Below are 27092 nucleotides of genomic sequence, written 5' to 3'. Positions count from 1 at the left end.
GTATGTATTCCCCCTCTTTGCTATTAAGCATGCATGTTTGCAATTACATGTAGTTATGATTACCAACAGAGCTTCTCTTAAAGGCACCTAAGGCCAGTAAAGGAAATAATGATGTCGCAATGGTAGCGATTTGTGCTCTTATATTGAAGATGATATTTTTTTCAATATAAATTCCATATAAGTTGACGATAACGTGGTTTATCTTTGTTTATATTTTATATGGACCATTAAAACAAAATTGGTCAAAAAAGTAGCTAAAAAGTACCATACTTAAAATCTTACACTTTTGTCAAGATTATGGATGGAGGCATAAAGGCGGTGATTTCGTAAGATTTGGGTTGATATATGGAAGAGAGCGGGGGGGGGGGACGCATGGGGGTATCAAAACGACCCTATCACGTAGGATGCTGTACAAACCTCGAAAATGGGGTGAGATCGCCGCCAATGGATGGGGAAAACGTAGTTTTCCATTCTGTTGGTATAAAAAAATGCCCAAGCATTTCCAATATTGAAAGTCGCGTCTGACTACGTGCTCCTTACCGTGTTACCACAGTCGAAATACCTCTGTAACCGGATCTCGCCGTGTATATACTTAGAATTGTGTTCTTATTTGTGAAATCTCCCCTTTCCCCCAGATGGATCTATACTCTGAAGGTAGCCGCCATGTTCTCCTTTATCCATTTCTTTGATTGCCTTTCCCGATGTTCTCTACAACTGATTTGGAATTTGCATACATTTCATTAACAGCTTTCACAGAACAAGTTTGGCTTTGTCTGCTTCAGTTTTCTGTTCGGGGATTATGTATTCAGGGCAGTAACATTACATGTGAATAATGACTCAAAAGTAGAGACCCTTTCTCTTGACCAATTTTTCTCTTGTCCATGCCTTTGATTCCCAAAGCATTTCTTCTTAATTACAGGTTTCACATTTGTCTTCTGTATTTTTCTCCAGGAATCGACATACCAGCTCCAGATGTGCACGATACCCTGTGTCGAATTATCTTGCTCAAGTTTTCTCGTGTCCTTTACTTGAATTCCCAAAGCAGCTCATTTGCAATGATATTGATTCACCTACTATCCCTCATCAGTTTCACAGAACGCATTTTCTCTTCTCTTTCTTTCAGGAATCGACATCCCAGTTCCGGATGGCGCAGGAGGAAACACCCTCTGTCGCCTTCTCTTGTCCAAGTTTCCTCTCTGGACGGCCTTCACAGCTTCAGTACTCAATCTCACATGCGTGACCTTGGAGCGATACTTCAGCATCGTCCATCCTCTTCATTACGATGCTGTCTTCACGGCCAGGAAGGCCGGGCTGATGATCTTTAGTGTCTGGGTGTTTGGATTCGTCATGAATAGCTACATGCTGTATGTCTTCTACAATGATGACGGGACCTGCATGCTCCGATGGCCCAACGTCGGTTACCAGACCTTCGTAGGCGTGGCCAACTTTTGCGTCATCTACGTCATCCCAATCACAGTCATGGGGATCTCCTATTGGTTGATCATGTCCAATCTCCAAGCCAGTGCACGGAAGCTTCGTCAGGAGACCCGAGAAGGCAAGTCCGGACCAATGTCTCTGGAGCTCTTGAGCGCCAGAAAGAAGGTTGTCAAGATGTTGGCCGTAGTTGTCGTGACCTTCGCCATCTGTTGGGCTCCGAACCAGTTCGTGTTTTTCGCGTACAACTGTGGTTGGAACCTTGACTTTGACCAGTGGTACTACCATCTCACTGTTTTGGTCGCCTTCTGTAATAGCTGTATGAATCCTTTCATATATGCCTTCAAGAGCAAGCAGTACCGGAAGGCACTTCGGGCTGCAGTTTGTAGTAAGAAATGGACAACTACTGTCAGTAGCTTTGAGGGCACCAATCCAAGTGCAATAGGCTCTTCTGTCGCAAAATGAAGCAACATACAATAAATGAAGAGACTGAAACTGTTACATGCTTAAAAACTGGCCTTGTGTTCGGAGATGTACATTGTATAAATTTCTGTATGATATAGATTTCAAAGTTTATGTATATATGAAAAAATAAATTGTCTATCCACTTTTGTTGTTGCATGCGATGTTCCCCACTGTAAACAAAACCTCACACCCTTTGAACCTCAGGTGTTTTGTATATTTTTGTTCAATGTAAATTATTTGATAGATATTTCGCTAATGTGGTATAAGTCCCTCAAAAAGTGATGTAATTGATTATTGAAAACAACGATAGATGCTACAGAATGTTTGTTCAACCAAATATATTGCTGGTCCTTTCCCTTCGAAAAAAGTATGAATAGATTTTCTTTAGTTTAAAGCTTAAAGCGTTTGCATTTGATCTCTTGTAACTTGTAACACCATATAACCCACTTAGTTTTGCTAGCTAAGATTAATAGGGAATAAGGGATAGGGAATAAGGAAATATATATCTCAGAGAGAGGGAGGGGGGGGGGACTGAGTGGGAGAAGCGGAGAAAGGAAGCCCAGTTTCATATATCATTCATTAATATCACACCAAGTTATAAAGATTGGAAGACCTTGGTTTAAGATCAAGGATTGCTGATAATTATCACAATTTCTGACCTTGCTTCTGTATGAGCTTGTAGAATATCCGGGGACGAGACAACATTATCAAAGCAGTCTCTGTTCTAACTGTGACACATAAATGCAAGGAAGTATATACATAGTAGACGAACATCGGTGGAAATTTTAAGAAAATTCGATATTAGTGGGAATTCCTCTGAATTTGGACACTGACTGCACTTTGCAATCTGTACTTTGCAAGCACCCATCAAATTTTCTCTGTTTTCCGCAAATATTACTTCGTAAAGTCTGGTGATGATTTTCCCATGAGTCCTCGCAAACATAATTGTATATAGACATAACTATGGCATTCGCTAAAATTGGGCAAAAAGGCTGAATTTTATGGAGGTTATTTTCATTAGAATCCTTAGGGTAGATCACAAGATCAGAAGTACACATTAGTATTGGATTGATTATAATTTTGAATATGATAAATTATATCTTAGATTCGAATTTTGTTCGAATTTCCACTCACAATCATTCTGTCCCTCAATCACGCTGCGTGAAATTATGTTTCGTAAACATTCCAAAGAACAAAATGCAAGCGAGGTAGACAAGTAGATGTGATGGGATGTAAGAATGAGATCCAGTAATTGCCATTCAGGGTTAATTACGGAGTACCTGCTCCTAATAAAGAGTAATTATTAGATAACTCGATAATGTCGATGGATGCTTGTTCGTATATAGCAGAAGGCATTCGGTTTCATCCTCATTTGCACTAATGCACCAATTATCACCTTTATCATATGGTCAATTCCAGCGTAACGGACATGACATTCAGACAATTTTTTGTAATTCAAAGGTTTATACATTAGAATTAGCAGTCTTTTGATAATTGTTACTAAGCTTATCAGACACATTTAAGTATCAGTTACATACACATAAAATTTCAAATCGTTTCATTGAACAGTTGCGGAGAAATTGCACTCTTTGTGAGCGTAACGGACATGACACGAAATGGACGAAGCATTTTTACCTCCTATTGCTTATCAAAATTCCTGTGAATTCTTAGATTGCATGCACCTGACGTTGGTGTTAATTTAACCTTAAGATCATGTTCTATCCATAAAATGGTGTTTAACAACAGTTTTGCAGTGCATTCTGTATTCCTAGCTCAAAATGTAGCGTAACGGACATGACACACGAAGCGTAACGGACATGACAGTTTCGTCCACTTTTTGTAAGCGAAAATAATTATTTTATTACAAGATATGGTACAAGTCTAATTGTTTACATGTTAAGGCTAGAGGTTAGAGACACATATCATAACTGGTAATCTGTAATATCTCCTATTATTTTGCAATTTGAGAGGGGGTCTTTTTGTACAATATTTATAAAACAAAAAAATATTTAGAAAAATTTATTTTACACCGGTTAACAACAGTTAATGAGTATTTTCCAGTTACTACCATCCACCACACCTAATTAAAGGAGAAAAGGTTGATAGAAAAGATTATTTTTTATTCATGCCCTAATATTTGATAATATACTACCGTAACGGACATGACACCCTTACGTAGTGAACTCCATCGGCACTTCTTAGTTTGAAAATGAAAGAAATATGAATAATGAATGTAATTACGTAACAGCAAAGTACCTTTACTAACACTCTAAAGAAAAATATGTAGATATTATTAGCAGGTATCATTAATTCAATAGCTATAGCCTAAGTGATAATTTTATATTGAATACAATGTTTATCATACCACTACGGCACACTGAGAAGACCAAATCTCATTTTTCGTGAGAAGAAAACAAAATGTACCAGACCTATATAAATCCAAGAAGAAAATATTATGGAATGTATTTTATGATAAAGAACATGTACTAGTATTAATGTGAGTTTTAAGATTACAAAAAATGGTATTAAAAAGTATTTTAATGAAAATTTAATAGCAGTACCTGGAAACCGGTCTTTCATTATCGATTATGTATGAGTTGAACGGTAATCGGAATGTTTATAAATAGCTTCTGAGATTTTTTTTCATTCAAAATAACTATCATCCTGAGTATAATCATCCTTTCATCAAATCTTGGATGTTCTAAATCTTATGATCTTGCTTGCTGACAAATGTGGCTGTATCTAATTTTGTTGTATTGTCCACGCTGATTGTGTACAATTGAAGATGCATCATTCAAATCGTGATTATGGCTGACAAAAATACTGTGATGATATAATTTATTGATCGCGCCACATTCTTTCCACGGCCCCTTTGCTTTGTGATACTGCAAAGAAGTGCCACTGTAGATTCATGGATTCATAGAGCTACAGGTACATCATGAAACACAGATATCCGAATACAAAGTTGCTTTTAAATGTGAGCCCATGCCATCACTGAAGAAGTACATGTAGAGGTTGGTGAAAGTCAGATACTTTGAAGTAATATCATCAATGATCATGAATTCACAAGTTTGAGTTTCATCATGCTCCAAACTGTCAGTGCAGAAACCTAAGATAATCAAATGTTTGTTCAAACACAAATGATGCAGATTGTGATCTGAGTATGTTGCCAGATCTAGCTGCATCTTATCCTAATATTATGTGGCATACCATTAATTCTCAGAAAAATCTACCAGAACAAGAGCTGAACTTTCATCATTCACCAACTTCTAAAAATAGCTTGAATGACATGCAGATTCTAGGAAATATTACATTCAGCTACCCTCAAACAATTGAGACTGACCTCAGTCTGTGACACTGAGCCTAATATTTTGTTTTTGTGAATGCTGCCATTTGCCATATACAAGGCGTCATGTCCGTTACGCAAATTGTCATGTCCGTTACGCCATTTTTTTGAAAATGAGAAGTGGTAAGGGAAAATGATTGCTACGCATGTTAGGGGGTTTAATTCTAACATAGAATCTGAATCTGCAGTATCTTTAGACAAATTTCCTGTAAGCTGTGAAAACTTTAAGTGAAAAACGTAACGGACATGACACTGATAATGGTAAAGAAATCACACAAATCTGAAGACAGATTTCTCTAAAATTTATGAATGGCATAAAATTTAACGATTATTTTCTGTTGATTTAAACATTAATCAACTATTCAAAAGTTAAAAGAGACCTCTGGGACCTTGTTTGCTTTTAGTAGAGACAGGAAAGATGAATTGTTTGAAAATAGCCACATTTTTTACATTTTGCAATTTACTATTCTATTTTTTTGATGATGGAAAAAAATACAAAATTTTATCAATATTGCGATTTTTCTATTGGAAATTGAGACTTTATAGATTACTTTTTAAGAAAATTTGACTGCTTAAGTGAAACGTGAAACTTCATTTTTTCTGTAAAGTGAACATTTTCCATGGAATTGCCCTATATCACTTTTGATTAACTTGATGAGCGACTACACTGCAAAAACTCCGGTGTTGATTTAACACCAGCCCCGGAATCTATATATGTCCACACCAGAGAAGTGTTAAACAACATCAGTTTTGTTTTGGTCTAACATATAGGTGTTTATACAACACCAATTCGTATTAAAACAGCATCGGTTTAATTCCAAACTGGTGTTGATTCAATACTTCTCTGGTGTGGACATATATAGATTCCGGACTGGTGTTAAATCAACACCGGAGTTTTTGCAGTGTAAAGGAGATCTGATTTTTGTCGTCAAAAGATTAAGTTATTGTATATTATCCCTTCTGATGAATTTGCTTTCTGTAAATTTACTGTGTGTATAGAGGAAATAAAATGACAGACGAATCTATCAATCAATACTTTTGAAAATAACAAGAGAATAACACAAAATAATTTAAGACATACATGTTGTAATGAATAAAAATTATGATGACAACAATGAAAGCTGAAAAAATAGTAGAGAAAAAAGGAAGATGGTAATGATAACGATAATATTGATTATTATTGGTTATATATGCTCAGAAAATGATAAAGCAATAATATCACAAACTTTAAATAAAGTTATAGTGAAGGATGGGATTGACGAAAATAGCGATCAGTATAAATGCTATCCGAGATACATGTACCCTTTTATTTCAAAACTGAACATTTTAGAATTTACTGCACTTTTTAATACAATAAAATTGCTCTGCAAACAGCGAAGTCTCGACGATATTCAAGAAACCAGAATCAATAAAATTAATAAAGATAGCAGAAATTAGGTCTTCCATGTTTATCTCTAGGTCGGTGTTTCATAAAGCTGTCCAAAAGTTGATAATGATTTTACGAATGACTTGTGACGAACCCTTTCTTGTGCTTTTTATTATTCTCAATGTCTCAATAATTTCAAATCCGATTTTTTTTTATATACATTTTTCATGGTAAGCATGTATTTTGATGAGAATTATTAGGAGGCTCACTCCCTTATGATAAAATGGGAATCTTGTAGATCTGATTCAGTGCAAGAATGCATTCATGGTAACATACGCATGGTAACATATGCATGGTAACATAACATGGTAACATATGCACGGTAACATACATGCATTCATGGTAACATACGAACAGCTTTATGAAACGGCCACAGACACAACAAACAACCTAAATAAGGACGTCTCGTGAAAAATATCAATATCTTCAAAATTTGAATTTACCATGGACGTTTCTTGATTCTTTCATAAGGAATGTCTGTTTTAATATTTTCGGTTGTGCTTTGTTTCTCGAATGATAAACACCATTTCCGTATGGCCATGAATTATTTTGGACCTGAATACGTACACTGATGTCGGTCTGACCAGGGAGATTGAACTTCCCTGGTCTGAACGCCATGCTGCAATACAGAATCGCACATAAAGCATCATGCATCTTTATATTACTGTTGCTTTTGTTTATGACGTTCTTTTGAAGAAATATATATACGGTGATTTTTAATATAATAGTCTTGATATTCGATTCAGGCACTTGTCCGAAGGTCATTTAACAGGATATTGCGTTCATACCTTGTATAAATAAATATGTGTATAAGGTATGTTTTGTAGGACACCAAAATTGCTATTATAATTATATTAACATTGTTTAACTATGTGTGAAGCAATTTTATAGCGAGTAAACATGATCATGAAAATTATTATGATGTAGCATCGCTATATTTAATCATTTGAATCGAAAAGGAAATTTGATAACAAACATAATTGTTTCAACGTATACATACTGACCATGTCGATGTGCATTTTTCTTTTTTTCTTAATAAAATGAATTAATTGTTATTCACCCTACCTCTGTTTGCGTATAAACCTCTATTTCATCCAGTTCACATGATAAAGAAGTATATTCCTGCATTGAAAAATAATGACTACATATATTTGCAAACCCATTCATAAACAGAAGATTGTCATTACACGTAATTACATAATTTGCACCATAGTGTTTTTTGCTCTCGTATTATACGGTATCATGTTTTGTGTGGTACATGTATATGCTGCACGCACAAACATGACCAAAGTACAGTATTGATCAGTTTTTTTTTCTTTTTAGTGTGTGTGTGTGTGCGGGGGGGGGTGATGACCTAAACGTGACGTCATTTTATCAGTTGAACGATAGGGAAAGTATAATGTGATACTGGCTTTTCTTTTCATAAGTCCCGTTTCTCCCTTTCTTCTTTTTTAATTTACTATTTGAAAAATCACACAGAGGAGGGGATGCGATGGGGGCGGTTGTACATAATCAACCATTATGGCCCTACACTGTTAAACAAAACCTGATTTTACAGAAAGAAAACAAAATTTTGCAGAAAGCAATAACAGAATCATTCTGCAAATTCATAAAACATGAATTTTTCTACAATTTAACAGAACAGATCTGTTTAAAAAGGGGAAAATGTTGTTTTATTTAAGGAAGTTTGTAAGGTTTCATACACCAAGTACCAATATCCTGTAATTTTACATGATGTAATATAAGATCACAGGTGTTCTCGAGACTTTGCTGCAGGAACTTCTTTTATTTTAAGGATAAATTTTCTAACAGTGTACATTCACTGTAAAAACTGCGGTGTTAAAACTGACACCAATTGGTGCATATAGAGGACGGACGACACCCTGAGGTGTTAAAATTACACCCTAGAGAGAGTGTAAATGTAACAACAAAAAGTGTTGTAATAACACCTATATGTGTAAAACTAACACCACCAATTTAACACCGGTGTAAAATAACTGGTGTGGTTCTCTATGTACACCGGTTAACACTACAGTTTTTGCTGTGTTTGGTCTTACATCAGCTAATGATAGGGTGTATGACGATAATTTTAGTTTTACAAAGGTTAATGAACTTTCATATCAAACTATAAATATATCATTTAATTATCAAAAAGAAAAGTGTTCATTCAATCGTAATGGCAAAATGAAAATTTGGTCCACTATTCCCATATGGCATATGGGACAGTCAATCTTTGAAGACTTGGGCTAGTTGGCATTCCAGAATCAAGTTTGGCATTTTACTTGAAATTTAGTATTAAATATTAGCATATTTGTTATGAATATGGCTTCATATGGGTAACCGAAATGAGCTTGTTCCGCATCATTATAGGCCTACAACTCATCGAGAGAGATTTGGGCAATGGTGGTCCCCATCGTAAATCGATTTGATCATGTTGATGGGAACATATACCAAGCCTTGAGGTTAACTCTTGAGCTGCCGTTATTACCCCTGTCATTTTTGCACCAACAGGATCAAAGCCACACAAGTCTTACCCATCAAGCCCATACAATGTTCGATCGTGTATAGGGCTTTAATATAGTCTCACAACATAATCGATTTTAGATTAAAAAAAAAGAATGATGGCAACATATCAATCTTTAGAAATAAATACTTTCAGGCATGTTGGTATAAGCATTCTCATTTTTTTTAACAGATCACATTTATGACAATTTATACGTTATAATCATGATAATAAAGACCAAACGTCACTACTGCGTCAGAGTAAGAATGACTAGGAAAGAAAGTGAGAAATAGAAAGCCCTTACGAGAGTGGGGGGGGGGGGGAGATGAAAGAGAGAAAGAAAGATAATCATGGGCCTGGGAAGCGGCCCTTAGAAGATCGGACGATTTTTTTTTTTTTGGGGGGGGGGTCAGTTTGGTATGCTAAAAAGTAGAAATTGACCAAAATCATCTCCGTTTTGGAGCGAGACCCTTCATCATTATTAATTTTTTGGCCTGTCAGCTTTTCCTGACCAAAATCATCCTAGTTTTTCAAAATGACGCGGTCTTCTTTTATTTCTTTTGCTCGTCAATTTTTCCTCAAAACCAGCACCCCTTGCAAAAATCGTTCCGAGGGCCCTGCAGAGAACGTGAAGCCTATTGAAATGATATAGAGATTATATTTTCCGAAGATCAACCGAGAAGAACACTTTGGTCTGTATTTATTATTTGAATGAAACAACAAATCGGCATAACAGAAGTGCCCCTCCCGGGACTTGGTACATTTTTTGCGAGGGGGTGCTGGTTTGGGAAAATGAAAGCAAAAAAAAAAAAGGTTTTCACTTAAAAATGAAGGCGATTTTGCTCGTAAAAAATGACAAGCACGAGAAAAACATAACAAGGATTTTGCTCCAAAAACGAAGGTGATTTAAAACATGGACTCCTTTTCCATGGGCCAAGCCCCCTCCACCCACCAAAAAAAAACCACACACATAAAAACAAAAGCAATGAACCCTTGCCCTCCAAACCTCTGGGAGGTGCAGGAATGATGGGGAATAAGGCAGGGACGTCGATCGGGGGGGGGGGGGGGCGATCGCCCCCCGGCTAATGAAAATATTGGGGTGGCACGCTTATCGATTTGCCCCCCCCCATAATTCCGTAAATGCCAAAAATGCGATGCTATACATAAATCAGCAAATAAAACAAACTTAATTTTAAATTTATTTTTTCATCTACAGTACAGTACAAAATGATTCCATCTATCATTGCAACTTTTATTAAGGTAGGCCCTACATTTACGCAGGAATCATAGGCATAGGATTATTTTCTGCCAATGAATAAACAAGAAAATGGCAAGCCCCCTTTTCCATAGGCGAATCCATGTGAGTTATGTATATATCTAAATTAAATTCTAACAAACTACTAAAAACCCTTTCCATGACAATTGATCAAATTGAGCGAGATTTGCGCTCGCATCAATTATTGAAAATATATTAATCCATGCATCCTATATTCACAGTTATAAAAGTGCTTAAAATGTCCAGTTTTCAGACCTTGTTATTAACAAATTTCGCGTTCTCATTATGCTTATTAGATTAATAAATAAGATGATAACTATATCCTCGAATTCATATTAATCAAATTGTCCGTTTTTTAGAATGGAATATCGACAAGTTTCATGTCGAGCTTAGGAAAAGGAATACGAAGATAGTCATCATCTAAGATGACATTTTGTCTTTAAAACACCCCGGTCCTAAATCAAAATAACACTAATAATATATCAGCTCATACCATCTGTTCTTTGCAATCCATATCCACTTTTCAATTTCCATACACAGTGCTTGAAATAGTGCATAAATTGACCCTTCTTCAGATCGGAATATCATTTTTTTTCAGTTTACGCTTCGCGCTCGCATTATTGACTTCCATAATGAAATAAATGTATTTAGAATGCCCAGTATCTAGGCCGCATATATTACTGTAGGAGCATACCCAACTACCCATCCTTTTCATGATTTGCCCCCAAAATATAGTGTCCCATTTTTAGGTCTAACTGTCAATTAAAACCACAATCTATAATAATTCCTCTATCACAGTTCAGTTAGTTTGATTGGTAGCCTTGAGTGCTTTCCATCCAGAAAATGAGAGTAGACAAAGTAAATGCAATATTTTCACTTTTTTCTACAACTTTAGCCGAGAAATTTACTATTCACTGCATTTTTGTATTTTTTATTGGGAAGTGCCCAAGTTAACCTCTATATAGCCATGCAAGTCTCAGAGCTATCTTGCAGGATTTCAAATGAAGCTTTTCAGCAAGAAGGCATTGAGAAAAGCCCCAACTTGAAATCTCACAACCGTAGCGTAAGTATACTAGATTGTCAAAAAGGCTGAGTTGAACATCGATCAGGAGATCAAGTCTCTTCCATTTGGCTATATCATGTATATGCTGGCTTGATCGTACAATTTCTTCTGAACTTTAGCGAAACTACCATTGTAGATAAACGTATTCCTTTACGCCATCAATGAGCGACTTTGGTCCTCGTTTTGCTTCTTGAAAAGTTTACAGTTTTGGTCTTTAAAATGTTGTTATTTAGATCCCTTTCATTACAATAGAAATAAAGAATATCTAGGGATTTTTGCATGTCTTCTATTCACTCTGCTAAGATTGTGGTATCGTCAGCATATGTAATAAGGTTTAGATAAAAAACTGAATCCTCAGTTTAAAGTACATCATAATAATTAATTATGCTAGATTTGACACAATATAGCAAGTCCTTTACAAGATTTCAGAAGAGAGTCCTTTCATGCAAGGTCATTCAAATCAATGAATTAGAAAAAGGAGGCGGGGTGATAAGTTGTCACCATGTCTTGAACCAAACAATGAAGGAAACATTAGTGATAGTTGACCCGAATTAGACTTAAACACAAGATTTAGCCTTCTTATATATGTTAATAATGATATTAAGGACTTAACAATTAATTCCATAAGTAATTAGATGATTCCTCAGTTTGACTCTATTTATTGAGTCAAATGCCTTCCGATAGTCAATGAAAGTGCAATATAGCTTTTTTCTTACTCAAATAAATGTAGAAACACTGATTTGAGACTGAATATATTAAGGGGGGCAAAAAGGTCTTCAAGGGGGGGGGAGGTTTTCAAGCTCGTTAGGGGGAGGCAGGGATAGGTCCTTTGCATGAGTTGTGACTGCTCCCCCCTCCCCCCAGGTACGCTAGTGCTCTATTGGCAAATGATACCTATTGACCACAAGATAGTAAGATTGCTTTTGTCATGTCAGTATTGACTGGACTATGCTTGATCAATGACAGATCAGTGTTATAAGGTATATAACTCAAGATGGCGCTATGATCTTCAGCACTCGTACGCGCGCGTCAACTATAACGTGTGAGTGCATTGAGCACACGCAATTACGGCACACGCGGACGTCGCTGCTGAAATCTCCATGGAGATCGTGAAAACTATGGCGGAGAACGAGGTAATAAATGCATATCTTTTGTCCCTTTTATATTATGTTAGAAAGTATGTCCGAAACATTGGTGGTTATGTTCAATTTGAAAATATTAGTGTGTGTTAGGATGTAGATTTTTTAGTGCTGTGAATTAATATTTATTACGTAAATGCAGAGTTTTTTTGTAACGTAAACGACAGAAAACTGACCGAGGAAGGGAAGACTTTCATTGGCAGTAAGCTGGCCCGCTGGGCCGGGCGTAAGCTGAGCTCAAACTTCGCTAAGGCCTTGCTGAGCTAATGTAGTCTTACTCACCCCCCCCCCCCGCCCTCTTTCCGTTTTATGGCCACACACCGAAACTTCAACAATTAAAGTTTCGAAAACACTAAATTTGGTCCCATTCAAACCCAAATTTCAAAAGATATGAAAAAAATGTGGATTTCAAAGCTAAATTTGGTATCAAACTGTCTAGGCCTAGTATAGTAACGTTACCTCGGGCGAAGTTCGTACTGTAGGCTCCACTCCACTTCACCTATGGTCCTACCCGAACTTTGGGACGGTGAACCATATAGGCCTACCTTGTGACAAAGGTGGGATCAAATAGTGGTTTATTGAAAAAATTATAAAAAAAATACCAGTAAAATCGAGAAAAAAATAGCTTTATTACTCTTCATCCTTAATCCGTGTCCATCCTACAGTTATCCTCAAAATTGGTGATTTTGGGCCAATTTATTTTTCCTCACACGTATTATTCACGGTTGATAACGATTTCAAAACATTGCATGTGATCGATCGCGAAGATCCACCCCAGAAAGAGAAAGTTCAAACAAGCATAACAGTAACACTGAAAATTTCATCAAAATTGGATGTAAATAACAAAATTATAATATTTTCAAATTTCACAAAACATTTATGTACATCCTGTTCGGTATGCAAATGAGGGGAACGACGACACTATTTCTTTTGTATTTTGTCATATAAAATATTTTTGTTTTCTTTTCATTGTCCTGTGAAAACGAAGTTTCATTCCTCCCTGAACACGTGGAATTCCATTATTTTAACATTTTTTGGTTCAGGCAAGGAGGTCCTAATTGTCAAATTTGTAAAAACTGAAATATTGTATAATTCAAACAAAAAACAAAAGAAATGGTGAGTGAGTGACATCAACTCTCTCATTTCTGAGAGCATAGAACTGTTTTGTGAAAAATAACCAAAACTTTATAATGTCATAATTTTCTTATTTTACATCCGATTTTAATGAAGTTTTCAGCGTTATTCATGTTTGATTTTTCTCTATTTAAATCCATCTTATTCTGGGGTGGACTTGACCTTTAATGTTAGTGATATGCTGTGATATTGCCTTATAATGCAATATTGGCATCAACAGATTGACAAGTGAACTGACGGGCACTTAAAAATTTTGTGCCCATCCGTGACAGCGCATGTAGTGTCTATGCCTGGCTGTGGCTACCAGAAATTCCTCGTTTGCGCTTCATTCACACATCCAAAAATGCAGACTGATATATCTGCTGTTTTGGAGTTTTTTTTTTTACATTTTTTGATTTTTTTTGTTGGCCATAGGCATGGGGCTCGTAATAGTGGAGGTTCAACTGACGCTTAACTATAGTGTTATGGAGAAAAGGGTGCGCTACTGCACCCTCTTCGACTACTCCTTAATTCCCCCCTTTTGACGGCAAAAACAAAGCATATGAATGAAAATCAACATTTTAACAAAACAATCAGCTTACCAGTTTCTTGAAATATGTGATGTAAATTTAAAAATTTGTTAATTCCAACGAGGCGGTCTCGGGTCCATCGATCGTTCATCGTCATGTTCCTATCACACCATGAGCATACAAATGCACAGCCAATCACGATTGTGCTACCATTTTCAATTCATCATGGACAATGGAGGGGTTGCATAAACAAGTAGCTGTGATAAAAAAAGGTTCATCTGATTGGTGTGCAAGCATTAAAAAAAATTGAACTTTCATGATTTAAAAAGAAAAAAGTTGTTTTACAGCAACATTGAATTCCTTTACATGGTTTTGAATATACTTCTACCTGTACACTGTATTTTTTTACAATTCAATTTTTTTTTATTTGCAGGAAGAAACAAATTTACCCCAGTTTGGGGCCCCAACCCCAAGTGTAACAATAGACATGTTAGAGACCCGTCCAAACACTCACATTCTGCTGGATTCAGTGACGCCAGCAGCTGCAGAAGGTATACATAGAGGAGCCAGTAGGCTAGATCCTGCAGGCGGTGCTGTGAGCAGGGCATTGAGTGTCGTGAGTGGAAGCAATGCCCAGGAAAGTCACATCTCGGATATGATCAAACGTATGGAGGAAGATCCCTTTGATGAAGACCAGGTGAGTTGCTGTACACACACAAATAAACAAGAATCAATGTTTACAAGTTGTCGTGATTGCTTGAAGTTAGTCTTTTAACTCTATCTGCAATTTAACAAAATCCCTGGTGCAAGCTTAAGAAAATAATTAACCCCCTCCCCCAGAAAATTTTTTGGGTTATTTGAAAATTGCAATCATTTTGCATTTTTTGGTCATGGAAGTTGTAGACTCGATTTATATTGAGAAAATTTTGACTGTTTTGCACAGACAGTACAGCTCAGCTTGTAAAGGCAAAAAAAGTAGACTTTGTCATTTCAAGATTTGAAAACAGATCAATCTCAAGTTGTTTCTGATTCTGTGTCAGATGATCATGGTATAAATTTAAAAGGATTAGACAATTATTTTACATGAAATTTTAATAAAGATGAAAAGGATCATAACAAACAAAAATTATTTTCACATTATCACTTGCACAGTGGAATATACATTGTATTATTGAACTGTATTATGTGCGATTTTCACATATTTTTTTTACACAACGAGTTTAAAATTTGACATCAATTTCTATCCACAGACTGAGCTTCGTTTCCTCCACTCTAAGCCCACATGCTTCATTATCCTGGGTAAACCAGGGGTAGGGAAGACCACCTTAGCCAAGAGGTTAGCCCAGGCATGGAGATGTCAGATGGTGAATGTCACAGAGCTGATGCTCCAGCATATTGACCTCCAGACGGAGATGGGTGTAAGACTCCAGGAGATCCTTCATAAAGGTGGAGCGGTCCCAGAGGAGCTTGCGGTCAAGCTGATAGAGGATAAGATTAACTCACCAGAGGTGGCACATCATGGTGGGTGAACAGTAATAATTTAAAAGTTATCTTTTATTTGTTTAAAATTTTCAAAGTCTTAAACTCCACTTGTTGCTATGATTATTAAAGGACAAGTCCACCCCAACAAAAACTTGATTTGAATAAAAAGAGAAAAATTCAACAAGCATAACACTGAAAATTTCATCAAAATCGGATGTAGAATAAGAAAGTTATGGCATTTTAAGATTTCGCTTCATTTCACAAAACAGCACATCTCAGTCGGTATGAAGGAACTGATGACATCACTCACTCACTATTTCTTTTGTATTTTATTATATGAATTTGAAATATTTTCATTTTTCGTCATTCGTCATGTGAAATGAAGTTTCATTCCTCCCTGAACACGTGGAATTCCATTATTTTAACATTTTGTGCTTCAGGCAAGGAGGTCCTAATCGTCAAATTCATAAAAATTGAATTATTGAATAATTCAAACAATGAAAAACAAAAGAAATAGCGAGTGAGTGACGTCATCGACTCTTATTTTGATGTAACTGGCTCGTTCATACAATTATTTTGTTAGCAATAAGCGAAACTTTGAAATGTCATAACTTTCTTATTTTACATCCAATTTTGATGAAATTTTTAGCATTGTGCTTGCCAGTCTGATTTTTCTCTATTGATTCAAATCAACATTTTCCTGAGGTGGACTTGACCTTTAAGGAAGCATTCCTTAATCTCTCTGTTTGGGCTACAGGAATAATTTGAACAAGGTGACATGCTTTTAGTCAGCTGTCTGTATGTTACACAAATATATAGTTTAAAACTACTTCATGACTTTGCTTGTGTACTGAATTACTGATGTTGCTTATTTATTTTCATTCAAGGTTCATGTCTTTCCACAGTGACGAAATAGACTGGGGGAAGGGGATGCATCATGTCTCTTTTTAGATGTTTAAACATTTTTTAGGGTTAATTCCTTAAAGGTTCACTTTAAATTTAGAAATTTTCGGTCATATTCCAAACCCAGTTGGAATAAAATTTTCATTCTTGTGATTTTTTAAAATCCTTATTTGCTGCTTGTGATAAATCCTAGAACATGATCGATGAAGTGGTCTCAATTAGTAATTCAGAATTTATGTATATGATGTTAGGGATTTATTTGAAAGCCTTGAAAAACATGTTTTCTTATTCAGATCACTGTTTGCTGATTATTTTGTATGTTTTTTTTTTATTCAGGTTATGTCTTGGATGATTTCCCCTGTGTAAATGAAGAGTACATGAATGTTTCAGATCAACTAGAATTTGTCAAGAATTGGAAACTTAAACCAGATTTCATCATTAACTTAAGGGTAAGTCTATATCTTTGAAATATCAATTACTTTCTGTGACATTATTCTGTGATTCCAAGAGGTATGTGATATATAATCATTGAAAGGCTCGTGGGATCTTAAATGAGGATAGCCAGCAGAGGAATGAAGTAAAATAAATGTATCTTGTGCAATGAAAATGTGCTGTAAAACAGTACATATTGAAAATCGTTTATGAGGACTTGAAGGCATAATGTATTGTTATTTGTTTAACCTTTTCATATATATGAATAATAGTTTGCTAGTTTTGACTTTCCAAAGAGTTTGATTTAGAAGGATTTTGTTTCTTTCTGCATCCATAGGGTGGATATGTCCATCAATGACATTTTGCTGACCCAACCATTCAGATTCAGATTACATGCAGGCTAAAGAATGTTCTGTAGAGTGTTACAAAACAAAAAATGCTGATCATCATTGTAAAATCGGATGTGCATACAGAGATTATTTTGTTCCTCTATGTTTAATTGGCACAATATTGTAACTTTATCATCGCTCATTATGAATTTACTCTGAAGCTCTGCGTTTTTTCTTATTGCTGCAGATACCTGATGAAGACCTTGAGATGAGGCGGATTGGACAACGAGTAGATTCACTAAACAACACACTGTATGCACAGGATGTATGGAACCCTGAGAAACCAGAACCACAGCAGAAGAAAGGAGGTGGAGGAGAAGATGAAGAGGAGGAAGAGGAAGAAGAGGAGGAGGAAGAAGAACCAGAAATGAATCTAGACCCTGAAATGGTGAGAAACCCTTTTAATAAATACTGTAATTATTTTTACAATTAAAGTGTCCCTTGAATGCAGCTAAGTATGAATAGCATTCAAAGCAGAGATAAGAATATTTGGTCAGATTTTTGTAGAATAATCCTTGTGAGGTTTTGTTACTTTTTGTAATATCATATAAAGCTTGAATGAGATTTATATTTCAATAGAAATGGTCCTAAAGTGAATAACTCCAAAGTGAATTGATCATCTATTCAAAATATTATTTTATAATCCCTTTTAATCAGAGAAGTGTACTTAATATGCATCAACTATGTTTTGTTGATAGTCAAAGCTTGGTGCTCACTAAAAATAGATTACACAGATAATCATTACTCTCTCCTCATTTTCCAATTATGTGATAAGTGAATGTTTATCCTGACTCCTGTTTACTATTTTTTTCAAATATTAACTATCTAGCCTGTTTTATAATTTGCAATATTTGACTCTTTCATTTACTGTCATTTCAACTTTCAAGTTAAAACTTTATCTTGAGAAACTGAAAAGAAGGAAATCTGTAAGTGTAACATTGATTGTAGCAGGTTAATATGTTCACCCATGTCTGTGAAATTGCACTGGCAGGCCATCAAAAGAGAAAAAGAAAGTTATGATTTTAGTCACAATTTCCACCCACTGTATATGAATTTATTGAAAACTGTAATTTTTGTAGCTCAATCGATACAAGAATCAAAGACCTATTCTCAAGTTCCTGTTTCAGTTGTATGCTCCTGTTGTGGCCATATGGTATATTTGCATTTGTCTTTACTGAAGTCAAGGAGATTGAATATGAATATGTCAGTCATCCCCTGACCTGCTTCATGCATCTGCACATTGTACTTCAGCACCACACAATAAGCCAGTTCGTAGTTCCTTTCTGCGCATGATCAAAATATTCTACGCATGATCAGAGAAAGGTCATTTGTACTAAAGTGACATGGTGGTTTAAAATCTAATGAGATAAGCACCAACTTTGATGTCTTGATTATGCATTTATTCTTTTGAATTTTTTTTTTTTATGTACATCCAGAAAAAACAACAATGCATCCACGAACGACTGGTATTTCACAGTTTGCCAAGTACATTGTGCAACTTGCTATGATATGCATTCAAAGTAGGAATGCAACAAATTAGGTGTTCATTGGTGTGCTATTCTAGTCACCTGGTCTATTCACTTTCTTCATCCTGCAATGTAAGGCAAGCTTACGTAATATCTTGCTTTGAAATCTGCCTATCATGATGAAAGAAATGAAAGGTCATTTGACCAAAATTGTCCATGAAGTAACTACGAACTGGTCTATTGCAATATGAGAGAGAGGGACATTTTGCATGTTATTGTTACAGTTGTGTAGTGCGCAAGAGATCTATGTTACATGCTGGTGTCACTCTGCAGACATATTTAATCCTGTAACTCTACCTATTTCAAAATCAATGGTCAAGCCCCTGGGGTTATTAGAAGTTCAGTATTATAGCTTCACTGGGATATTTAAGTCCACTAGTGAGTACTTTGTACAGTATTCACTCAACTCAAAGTATACAAGTAGAAATGTATTTGTCTTGTATTTTTTGTCATCAAGTGATAATGTGGCTTTGTGATATCATCTATGTAAAATCGTTTTTACATGTATATGGTCAAACTGCACATGTGTCAGCTTTTAAAAAGGATGTATGAATTGCATGCATGAAGTGATACAAACTCCTCTCTGCTTTGATAAAATGCAAAGCTCCTTTCAAATTATTCAGTGGGCCTTTTCAGGCATGGAAAGAAAGAAGGTGGACCTTATTCTAATGTTCAAAACTGATATGGTTTTAGTTAAATTTTTGGTGAGTATCTACTTATTTGTGTTTGATTTGATCTCTTTATCAGGGAGAGGAAGAGAAGATAGAATTGACGATGGAGATTATTGAGAGATTGGTTCAGAGACCTGAAGATCTGAAGCCCCATGCTGCTGAGAGTATCAATGCTTACAAGGATAAATTACTCAAGATGTTTGAGGTATGGATTATTCTAAGTTTCTATTGAGATGTACATGCTTAATGATCATTGAACTTCCTTGAAGGTATTTTCCACTGCAGAGATATTTCATCTTTTCCCCTCGGTAAAGGACGTTAACTGGAGTGCAGAAAGCAGAAGGGTGTTAACTAAGATGCAACTACTAAGTTAATGTAAAGTTTATGAGTAGTAATGTCCTTCTAGCCGCTATAGGGTAAACTTCACTCTCAAATTGACAAGTCTCCTTCAGCCATGTAAGGAATTATGATTGGACTAAGAAATTTCAGTCTTTGCTATCACCAAAAATTTTTGTTTAATTTTGTAATGCATGGGCTATTCATGTATCGATGAAAATGTGTTGGTATCCTGTATTAATACAATTTGTTATTTTTATGTAGGATTATATGGCAGATCATGATCAGCAGTATTTGATTGAGATGGACGGGAACAAAACGGCTCCTTTCCTCTTCAGAGAACTCATGAACAAACTCAATACCTACATACTCCGTCGGGCTGCCGTACCAATCCGCCTCCAGAACGCCGAGGAAGAAGACATCCCTGATGATATTGAGACAGAAGAACTCATGAGGACGTTGGGCGGGACCAACATGGTTGCCCCGAGATACAGGTGGAGGAGGAGCAAGTGGGCGAGGGCGTGTCCTGTTGAGCTGCAGAAAGGGAATGTTGTCCAGGGAAAGCCGGAATTCGCAGTTGGGTAAGATCTATCTCATTCCTTGTCTCACATCAGCCTGAGGCATTTTTCACTGGATTGTTATATGTAAAGTTTCTATACAGAGAAAACTGTGTTTTCTCAATTGTACATATTCTGAGATTTTTAAAATGCTTCTTGACTAATGAATGGTTTTGTGAAATGGGGGCCTGTTTTATCCCCTGTAGCAATATGTTAATAATGATTAAACAAATTTCTATGGATTATCCAAGAAAATAAGAATACTAAAAAAAACATTGAAACAAAAAAAATTATTTAAAATTACCCTCTTGGCAACCATTACACCTTTGTGTTGTTGAACAAGAGTTGTCCATTATAAATATTTTAAGAGTGAATTGAGATGAAATTTGTGTTTGTATGACAATAATTTTTTTTTTCACTCCCTCTACTCACAGATTCTTGGATAAGATCTATGTAATGTCAGGCCCTGATGCTATGGAGACCTTCTTGAAGAACCCTCGTCCATACCTAGTTAGTCCTCAGCCCAGACCACCTTGTAAGCTGTGCGTAGTAGGACCACCTCTTTCAGGGAAGACATCACTATGTCATCTGCTCTCTCACAAGTTCAATGCTAGGGTCAGTATCATTGAGGGATTTGATTTTCTTTCACCTTACTTAAAGTCATCCTTTGACCAGTGTGGCATTTGTCATCGTCACCATTATAATCACTGAAATCGACACTGTGGCCTGCATTTTAATGATGATATTGATGATGATTATTATGACATGATGATGATTATCATGACATGATGACCACCATCAACATCAGATGTTGATGATGGTGGTGGTGGTTTTGATGATGATGATAATGAAGATGATGATGATTATCATGACATGATGATGATTATCATGACATGATGATGTTGATGACCACCATCAACACCATCAGATGTTGATGATGGTGGTGATGGTTTTGATGATGATGATAATGAAGATGATGATGATTATCATGACATGATGATGTTGATGACCACCATCAACACTATCAGATGTTGATGATGGTGGTGGTGGTTTTGATGATGATGATAATGAAGATGATGATGATGATAATGATGAAGATGAAGATGATGGTGATATTTGTTATATTCATGTCATTTATATAGTCTTTATCATTTTTTCAATTGCTGTGTAAATAATTGTCATTATTTTCACCACCACCACAAAGTGATCATCATTATTATCGCTGTCACATGGTAGTCATCATCACCACCCTGAACGATTTTAAGTTTTATTGTTATCATCATGACAGGTAGAATATGTAGGCCTATTGTATTTATTGTGGTCATGACACTTGTTCAATTCTGTTTGATTTCTTATTTCATTTGTTCAATCTCATTCTGTATTTTAGGTACTAGATGTGAATGAACTAATCAAATCACGGATGGAGTCTCACAAAGCTAAACAGATTGAACTAGCTAAACAAGAAGCTATAGAGTCAGCTGTAGCGACAATCAAAGCCAAACTCAGAGAAAAGGAAGAAAGTGAGTAAATACACAACTTTTCTCTCTCAAACTGATCTCCCTATTAAGCACAGTGAAGGTTATTATCTGAATGTAGCAAACACTATACACACTGTATGACATGTAAATATGTACTTTTAGTTACAGTATATACATGTACAGACATCTTGAGCAGGGCTTTTTTTACATGAATCTACTATTGTGATAATTTTGCCTTCCAAAAGTAACTACCATGGTAATTTGGTGTTCAACAGCCAATCAAAATCAAGGAAGTTACCTTTGGATGGCAAGTTACTAGAATAATATTTTGTGTACTCGTATCCCTGTATCAATCTTGTAATTGTGATCTTTATTCTGAAGAAAGAGGGGTTGGGGATTTGGTGGGGATATATTCTCCTCTTTTATTAGTGTATGTGATTTCGAATGGCTATACTTTTCACTTGCATACTTTTTCATTGTTAAGGGGTTCATCCTGAGTGTTACTTTCTATGGCTGTTTTTCAAATATCTTATTTTCAAATCTATACAAATTGCTCCAAATTTTCTTGATATTAAATTAGGTTTTTTGTTGTTGATTTATCATACAGTTTCAAATCCTTATCTTATTTTTTTGTATGTTCTGGGATTGATGCTAAGATACACTTTGAAAATCACAGACTTTCTCACATTTATCAGTAATCACACATTAAAAAATAGCTATTTGTAATTTGTGTGCTATAGTAAAGAAAACTCACTCTATTTTCTTTCCAAGGAAGAATATAGTACATAAATTGGTACATCTTCAAGAAAAGGAATGTCTGAATATCCGAATATATGCTTTAAGTATCTTTTCACCGTCTAGAATGGATTATGAAAGGTTTTCTTATATCCGTATCATTAGATTGTCAATAAGGATAAGTTGTATTCATATGAACCACCCTTGCAACTTCCTCTTTTTTGTTTTATAGAAAATTTGAGTCTGGTAACACAAAGCTTTAATAGTGATTGATCATAGAACTTAATTTATAATTGATTGCATTGGCCATAATGTACAGTCAATCTTGAATATCAATCGTCTGATCAATGGCTTAGCTTTGTGATACAGGACTCTATCACAGGAGGTTTGTGTTGTCGTGCTCTAGAGTATGCAAACTTAGCAGGGTGTAATGGAACTCTTCTATATTCTTGTTCTATCCCACAATCTTACGATCAAACTCTTAGCTGGATCGGAAGGGGATGGTCCTGATGATCACGATGATGCCCCTGAAGGTAGAATTATGTGCACCATCTCCTGCGCAATGCACCCACCCCACCCCTACCCTTATTCTCACACCTTTCAACCAGTATCCCAAATGTCCAGTCAATCATACTCATAGTGCCACGCCCACAGCACCACGCCATTGTGCCTCATCCCTGTAGTATTAGTGTTGCACATTGCAAACTACCCGGTGCTCCATGTCATGGACTAACACTCAGTGATTGTTTGGTGTCAATCAGACATGTCACTTTTGATACAAGAGTAGCAATTCCTTCTTCTTTAAAATTTCTTTCTTAGCAAACACATTTAAGATGGATTCTTTACTTTTCTTTGCAAGTAGTAGTCTTGGTTAGAAATGTTTGTCTTTAATACATTTTATTGTATGTTGAGAGATGACATTTTATGTGAAATGGCTTATTAATGTTTTTTTTTCCTTGTTTCTATTATTCTTTTGAGGAAAGTGCAAGCTTATTGAAATTAGCTGGTTTCATAATGAGATTCAATTACCTATACATGCTTTAATATTCAAAAGAATGCCCAGTAGAAAAACAAAATTATAATCAGGAAAAAAAGAGGAAAAAAATCTATTTGGGAAAACCTTTTACCAGTGATAGATAAACAAGTGTTTGAACAGGATTGTGCATTGGAGATTTGTCCCAGCTATGACAAAGGTCTGGGGCCCATTTCATATTGGACTTGCAACTGTTGTAACTTTGCTATTATGGAAACTACCATGGTAACCTTGATTCTGATTGGTTGCTGAGCCCTGTTACCATGGTAGCTACCATTATGGCAAAGTTACAACAGTTGCAAGTTTTTTATGAAACAGGCCCCTGATGAAGTCTGCAAAATGCGGGTATGATCTTACCAAATAGAATTTCTTTTATGGTCAGATGAACCTAAAGTGGGCGTGCATAATGTTCTGATTTACTTTTATCATACACGTGTAATTTTTGCTGAACTGGTCCAGTTTATTGATCTGTACGTGTGTCAGTAACAATATATTTTCATCATCAGTCTACAGTGTAGTTGATGCACTAGATGCACTTAATTTTGTTGACATGTCAGTTGTAAACTAACAAACATTTATATAAGTGCAGAATTGATTGTATTGTGTTTGAATGTGATAAGTTGGTGCTTATCAAATTATTTAATATGAAGGTAAGCAGGTTAATTAGAATCCTTTTCATTATGTCAACTAATTCTATTCCTTGCATTTCAAAATTTTAGTATGTAATACTTTATCACATCATGTATTCCATTTTTGTCTCACCTGCGAAGCAAGTGAGACTATAGGCGCCGCTTTTCCGACGGCGGCGGCGTCAACATCAAATCTTAACCTGAGGTTAAGTTTTTGAAATGACATCATAACTTAGAAAGTATATAGACCTATTTCATGAAACTTGGACATAAGGTTAATCAAGTATCACTGAACATCCTGCATGAGTTTCACGTCACATGACCAAGGTCAAAGGTCATTTAGGGTCAATGAACTTTGGCCGAATTGGGGATATCTGTTGAATTCCCATCATAACTTTGAAAGTTTATGGATCTGATTCATGAAACTTGGACATAATAGTAATCAAGCATCACTGAATATTTTGTGCAAGTTTCAGGTCTCATGATTAAGGTCAAAGGTCATTTAGGGTCAATGAACTTTGGCTGAATCGGGGGTATCTGTTGAATTACCATCATAACTTTGAATGTTTATTAGTCTAGTTCATTAAACTTGGACATATGAGTAATCAAATATCACTGAACATCCTGTACGCATTTCAGGTCACATGACCAAGGTCAAAGGTCAATGAACTTTGGCCGAATTGGGTGTATCTGTTGAATTACCATCGTAACTTTGAAAATTTATGGATCTGATTCATGAAACTTGTACATAAGAGTAATCAAGTATTACTGAACATCCTGTGCGAGTTTCAGGTCACATGATCAAGGTCAAAGGTCATGTAAGGTCAATGAACTTTGGCTATGTTGGGGTTTTTTGTTGAATAACCATCATATCTCTGTAAGTTTATTGGTCTCGTTCATAAAAAGTGGACATAAGAGTAACCATGTATCACTGAACATCTTGTGTGAGTTAGAGTAGTATTCAAAGTCAGTACTGCTGCTATATTGAACCGCGTGATGCAGGTGAGACGGCCAGAGGCAATCCACTTGTATCTATAATGAACAGAAATAAACATGTTTATGTTTCCAGAGAAGTGGTTACAAAGATATTCATATTTTTTTTTCTTTCGAAATTACAATAATTACAGTAATTTCAGAATGCACTTTTTGTTTTTCAATGTACACTTTATTATACATTTCAGATTTTTTACATTCAAAGGGAGCACACACTTTGCAAGTTCATGACTATATCTTTGGTATTTTTTTATGCACAGTCCACCTTGAGAATAATTATAAGATGAAAATATAAAATTTTTTGTAAATAGGCCTATAAGCCTGGGGCTTATATACAGGCATAGAATTTTCAAAAATATGGTATTCATCACAAAAATTAAAGATTTGTTGTACTTTTTAATGATGTGGGTACAATGGGATGGTACTCTGTTAATTTGAGTTTGTGTTAACGTTTCCATTTTATTGTTTTCCCTTCCCTCCATCGCTTTGCATGTTCGACGCATCGGCACTCCCATACATCGTATATATATATTGCACCACCCCTCCTATCATGGTTGCACCCCGCCCCCATTCATCATGGTCCACACACACACATCATACCCATTCACCTTGGACTGACCCCACCCCCTTGGTCCTCCCTTGTGCCCCTCCCCTATTGCCGCTCATCAGAAGAGAAAGAAGCAAAGACGTCAGATACAGAGGAGTCTAGAGCGGAAGGGGAGGGGGAGGAGGAGGGGGCAGGGGAAGGAGTAGAAGGAGAAGAAGAAGATGGAGGTATTATGTTTGAGAGTGATCTATCTTTCATGCCTGCTATCAATATTCTCTCTTCACAAAAACTCTATGATTTGGCCTTCCACATCCTCACCATCCTTTACGAGGTTCACTTTTACAGTACATTCAGAAGGCTACGTTTCCGGACATCTCATACAAATGAAATTTGAATAGGATGTCCACAAAATTTAGTCTTTGGATGGTTTTGTGAAACCCTCATGGTGCCATAGTATAGTGATACAAGAGAACTATCCTCTTTTCCATATAGTAGTGGTATTTCACATCTCCTTGTGCATATTTGCTGGTTCTGAACTTTGTATTTCTTGGTGGTGGTGATTATTTTCTCATTTCTGTGTTGCTCAATGACTTTCCCTTTTTTACAGCTGCAAAAGAAATATCTTATTATCTGTATTCAACTAAACCACATTGTGATATCTACTATGATACAATTGCCTCATTTCCACTCATCTGATTGGTTTTGATCTCTCTATTTTAATCTTTAATCTCTCTCTTTTTAAGAAAGATGCCTGGTTTGAGGCAAAATATCAAAGTAAATCTCTTGGAGGTTTAACTTGAAGCAATGCATGTAGTTTAGGATCTTTTACACAAAATATTATTTTTTGTTATGATTTTCTGCCCCCTGAATAGAAATATCATATCTCTACAATGAAGGCATTCTATTGAAACCGTTCAAAACAACTTTTAGGAATGTTCATGATTTTTGAGGAATTCACTTCATAGAAACAATATTTTAGTGAGCAATGAGAAATGCTGAAAAAAGTTATTCAATCAAATATTGTTTATATCATTCTGCATTGTAGAAATCATGAGCCAGTAGTGTTCTTGATATATACTTCGATTA

At 35.8% G+C, this 27092-nt stretch overlaps 2 protein-coding genes across 2 annotated transcripts in view; both read left to right on the top strand.

The window, feature by feature from the left end:
* Positions 1-404: 404 nt before the first annotated feature.
* LOC121412876 (substance-P receptor-like) lies at positions 405-1899 on the top strand. The gene is made up of 2 exons (XM_041605639.1): positions 405-429; positions 1124-1899. The coding sequence occupies exons 1-2, from the start codon at positions 405-407 to the stop codon at positions 1897-1899; spliced, it is 801 nt and encodes a 266-aa protein (XP_041461573.1).
* Positions 1900-12573: 10674 nt separating this feature from the next.
* LOC121413571 (adenylate kinase 9-like) overlaps positions 12574-27092 on the top strand; it is a 42739-nt gene continuing 28220 nt past the window's right edge. Inside the window, 10 exon segments of the mRNA XM_041606435.1 lie at positions 12574-12646; positions 14729-14992; positions 15546-15816; positions 17017-17129; positions 17689-17889; positions 19775-19903; positions 20299-20615; positions 21026-21206; positions 21979-22111; positions 23290-23337. Of these exon segments, the coding sequence (XP_041462369.1) occupies positions 12614-12646; positions 14729-14992; positions 15546-15816; positions 17017-17129; positions 17689-17889; positions 19775-19903; positions 20299-20615; positions 21026-21206; positions 21979-22111; positions 23290-23337 (1690 nt within the window). The 5' untranslated portion in view covers positions 12574-12613.

This window comes from Lytechinus variegatus, chromosome 4, assembly GCF_018143015.1.
Source record: "Lytechinus variegatus isolate NC3 chromosome 4, Lvar_3.0, whole genome shotgun sequence".
Taxonomy (NCBI): domain Eukaryota; kingdom Metazoa; phylum Echinodermata; class Echinoidea; order Temnopleuroida; family Toxopneustidae; genus Lytechinus; species Lytechinus variegatus.
Note: the sequence above shows the minus strand (reverse complement) of the source record. Positions and strands in the feature narration are given on the sequence as shown.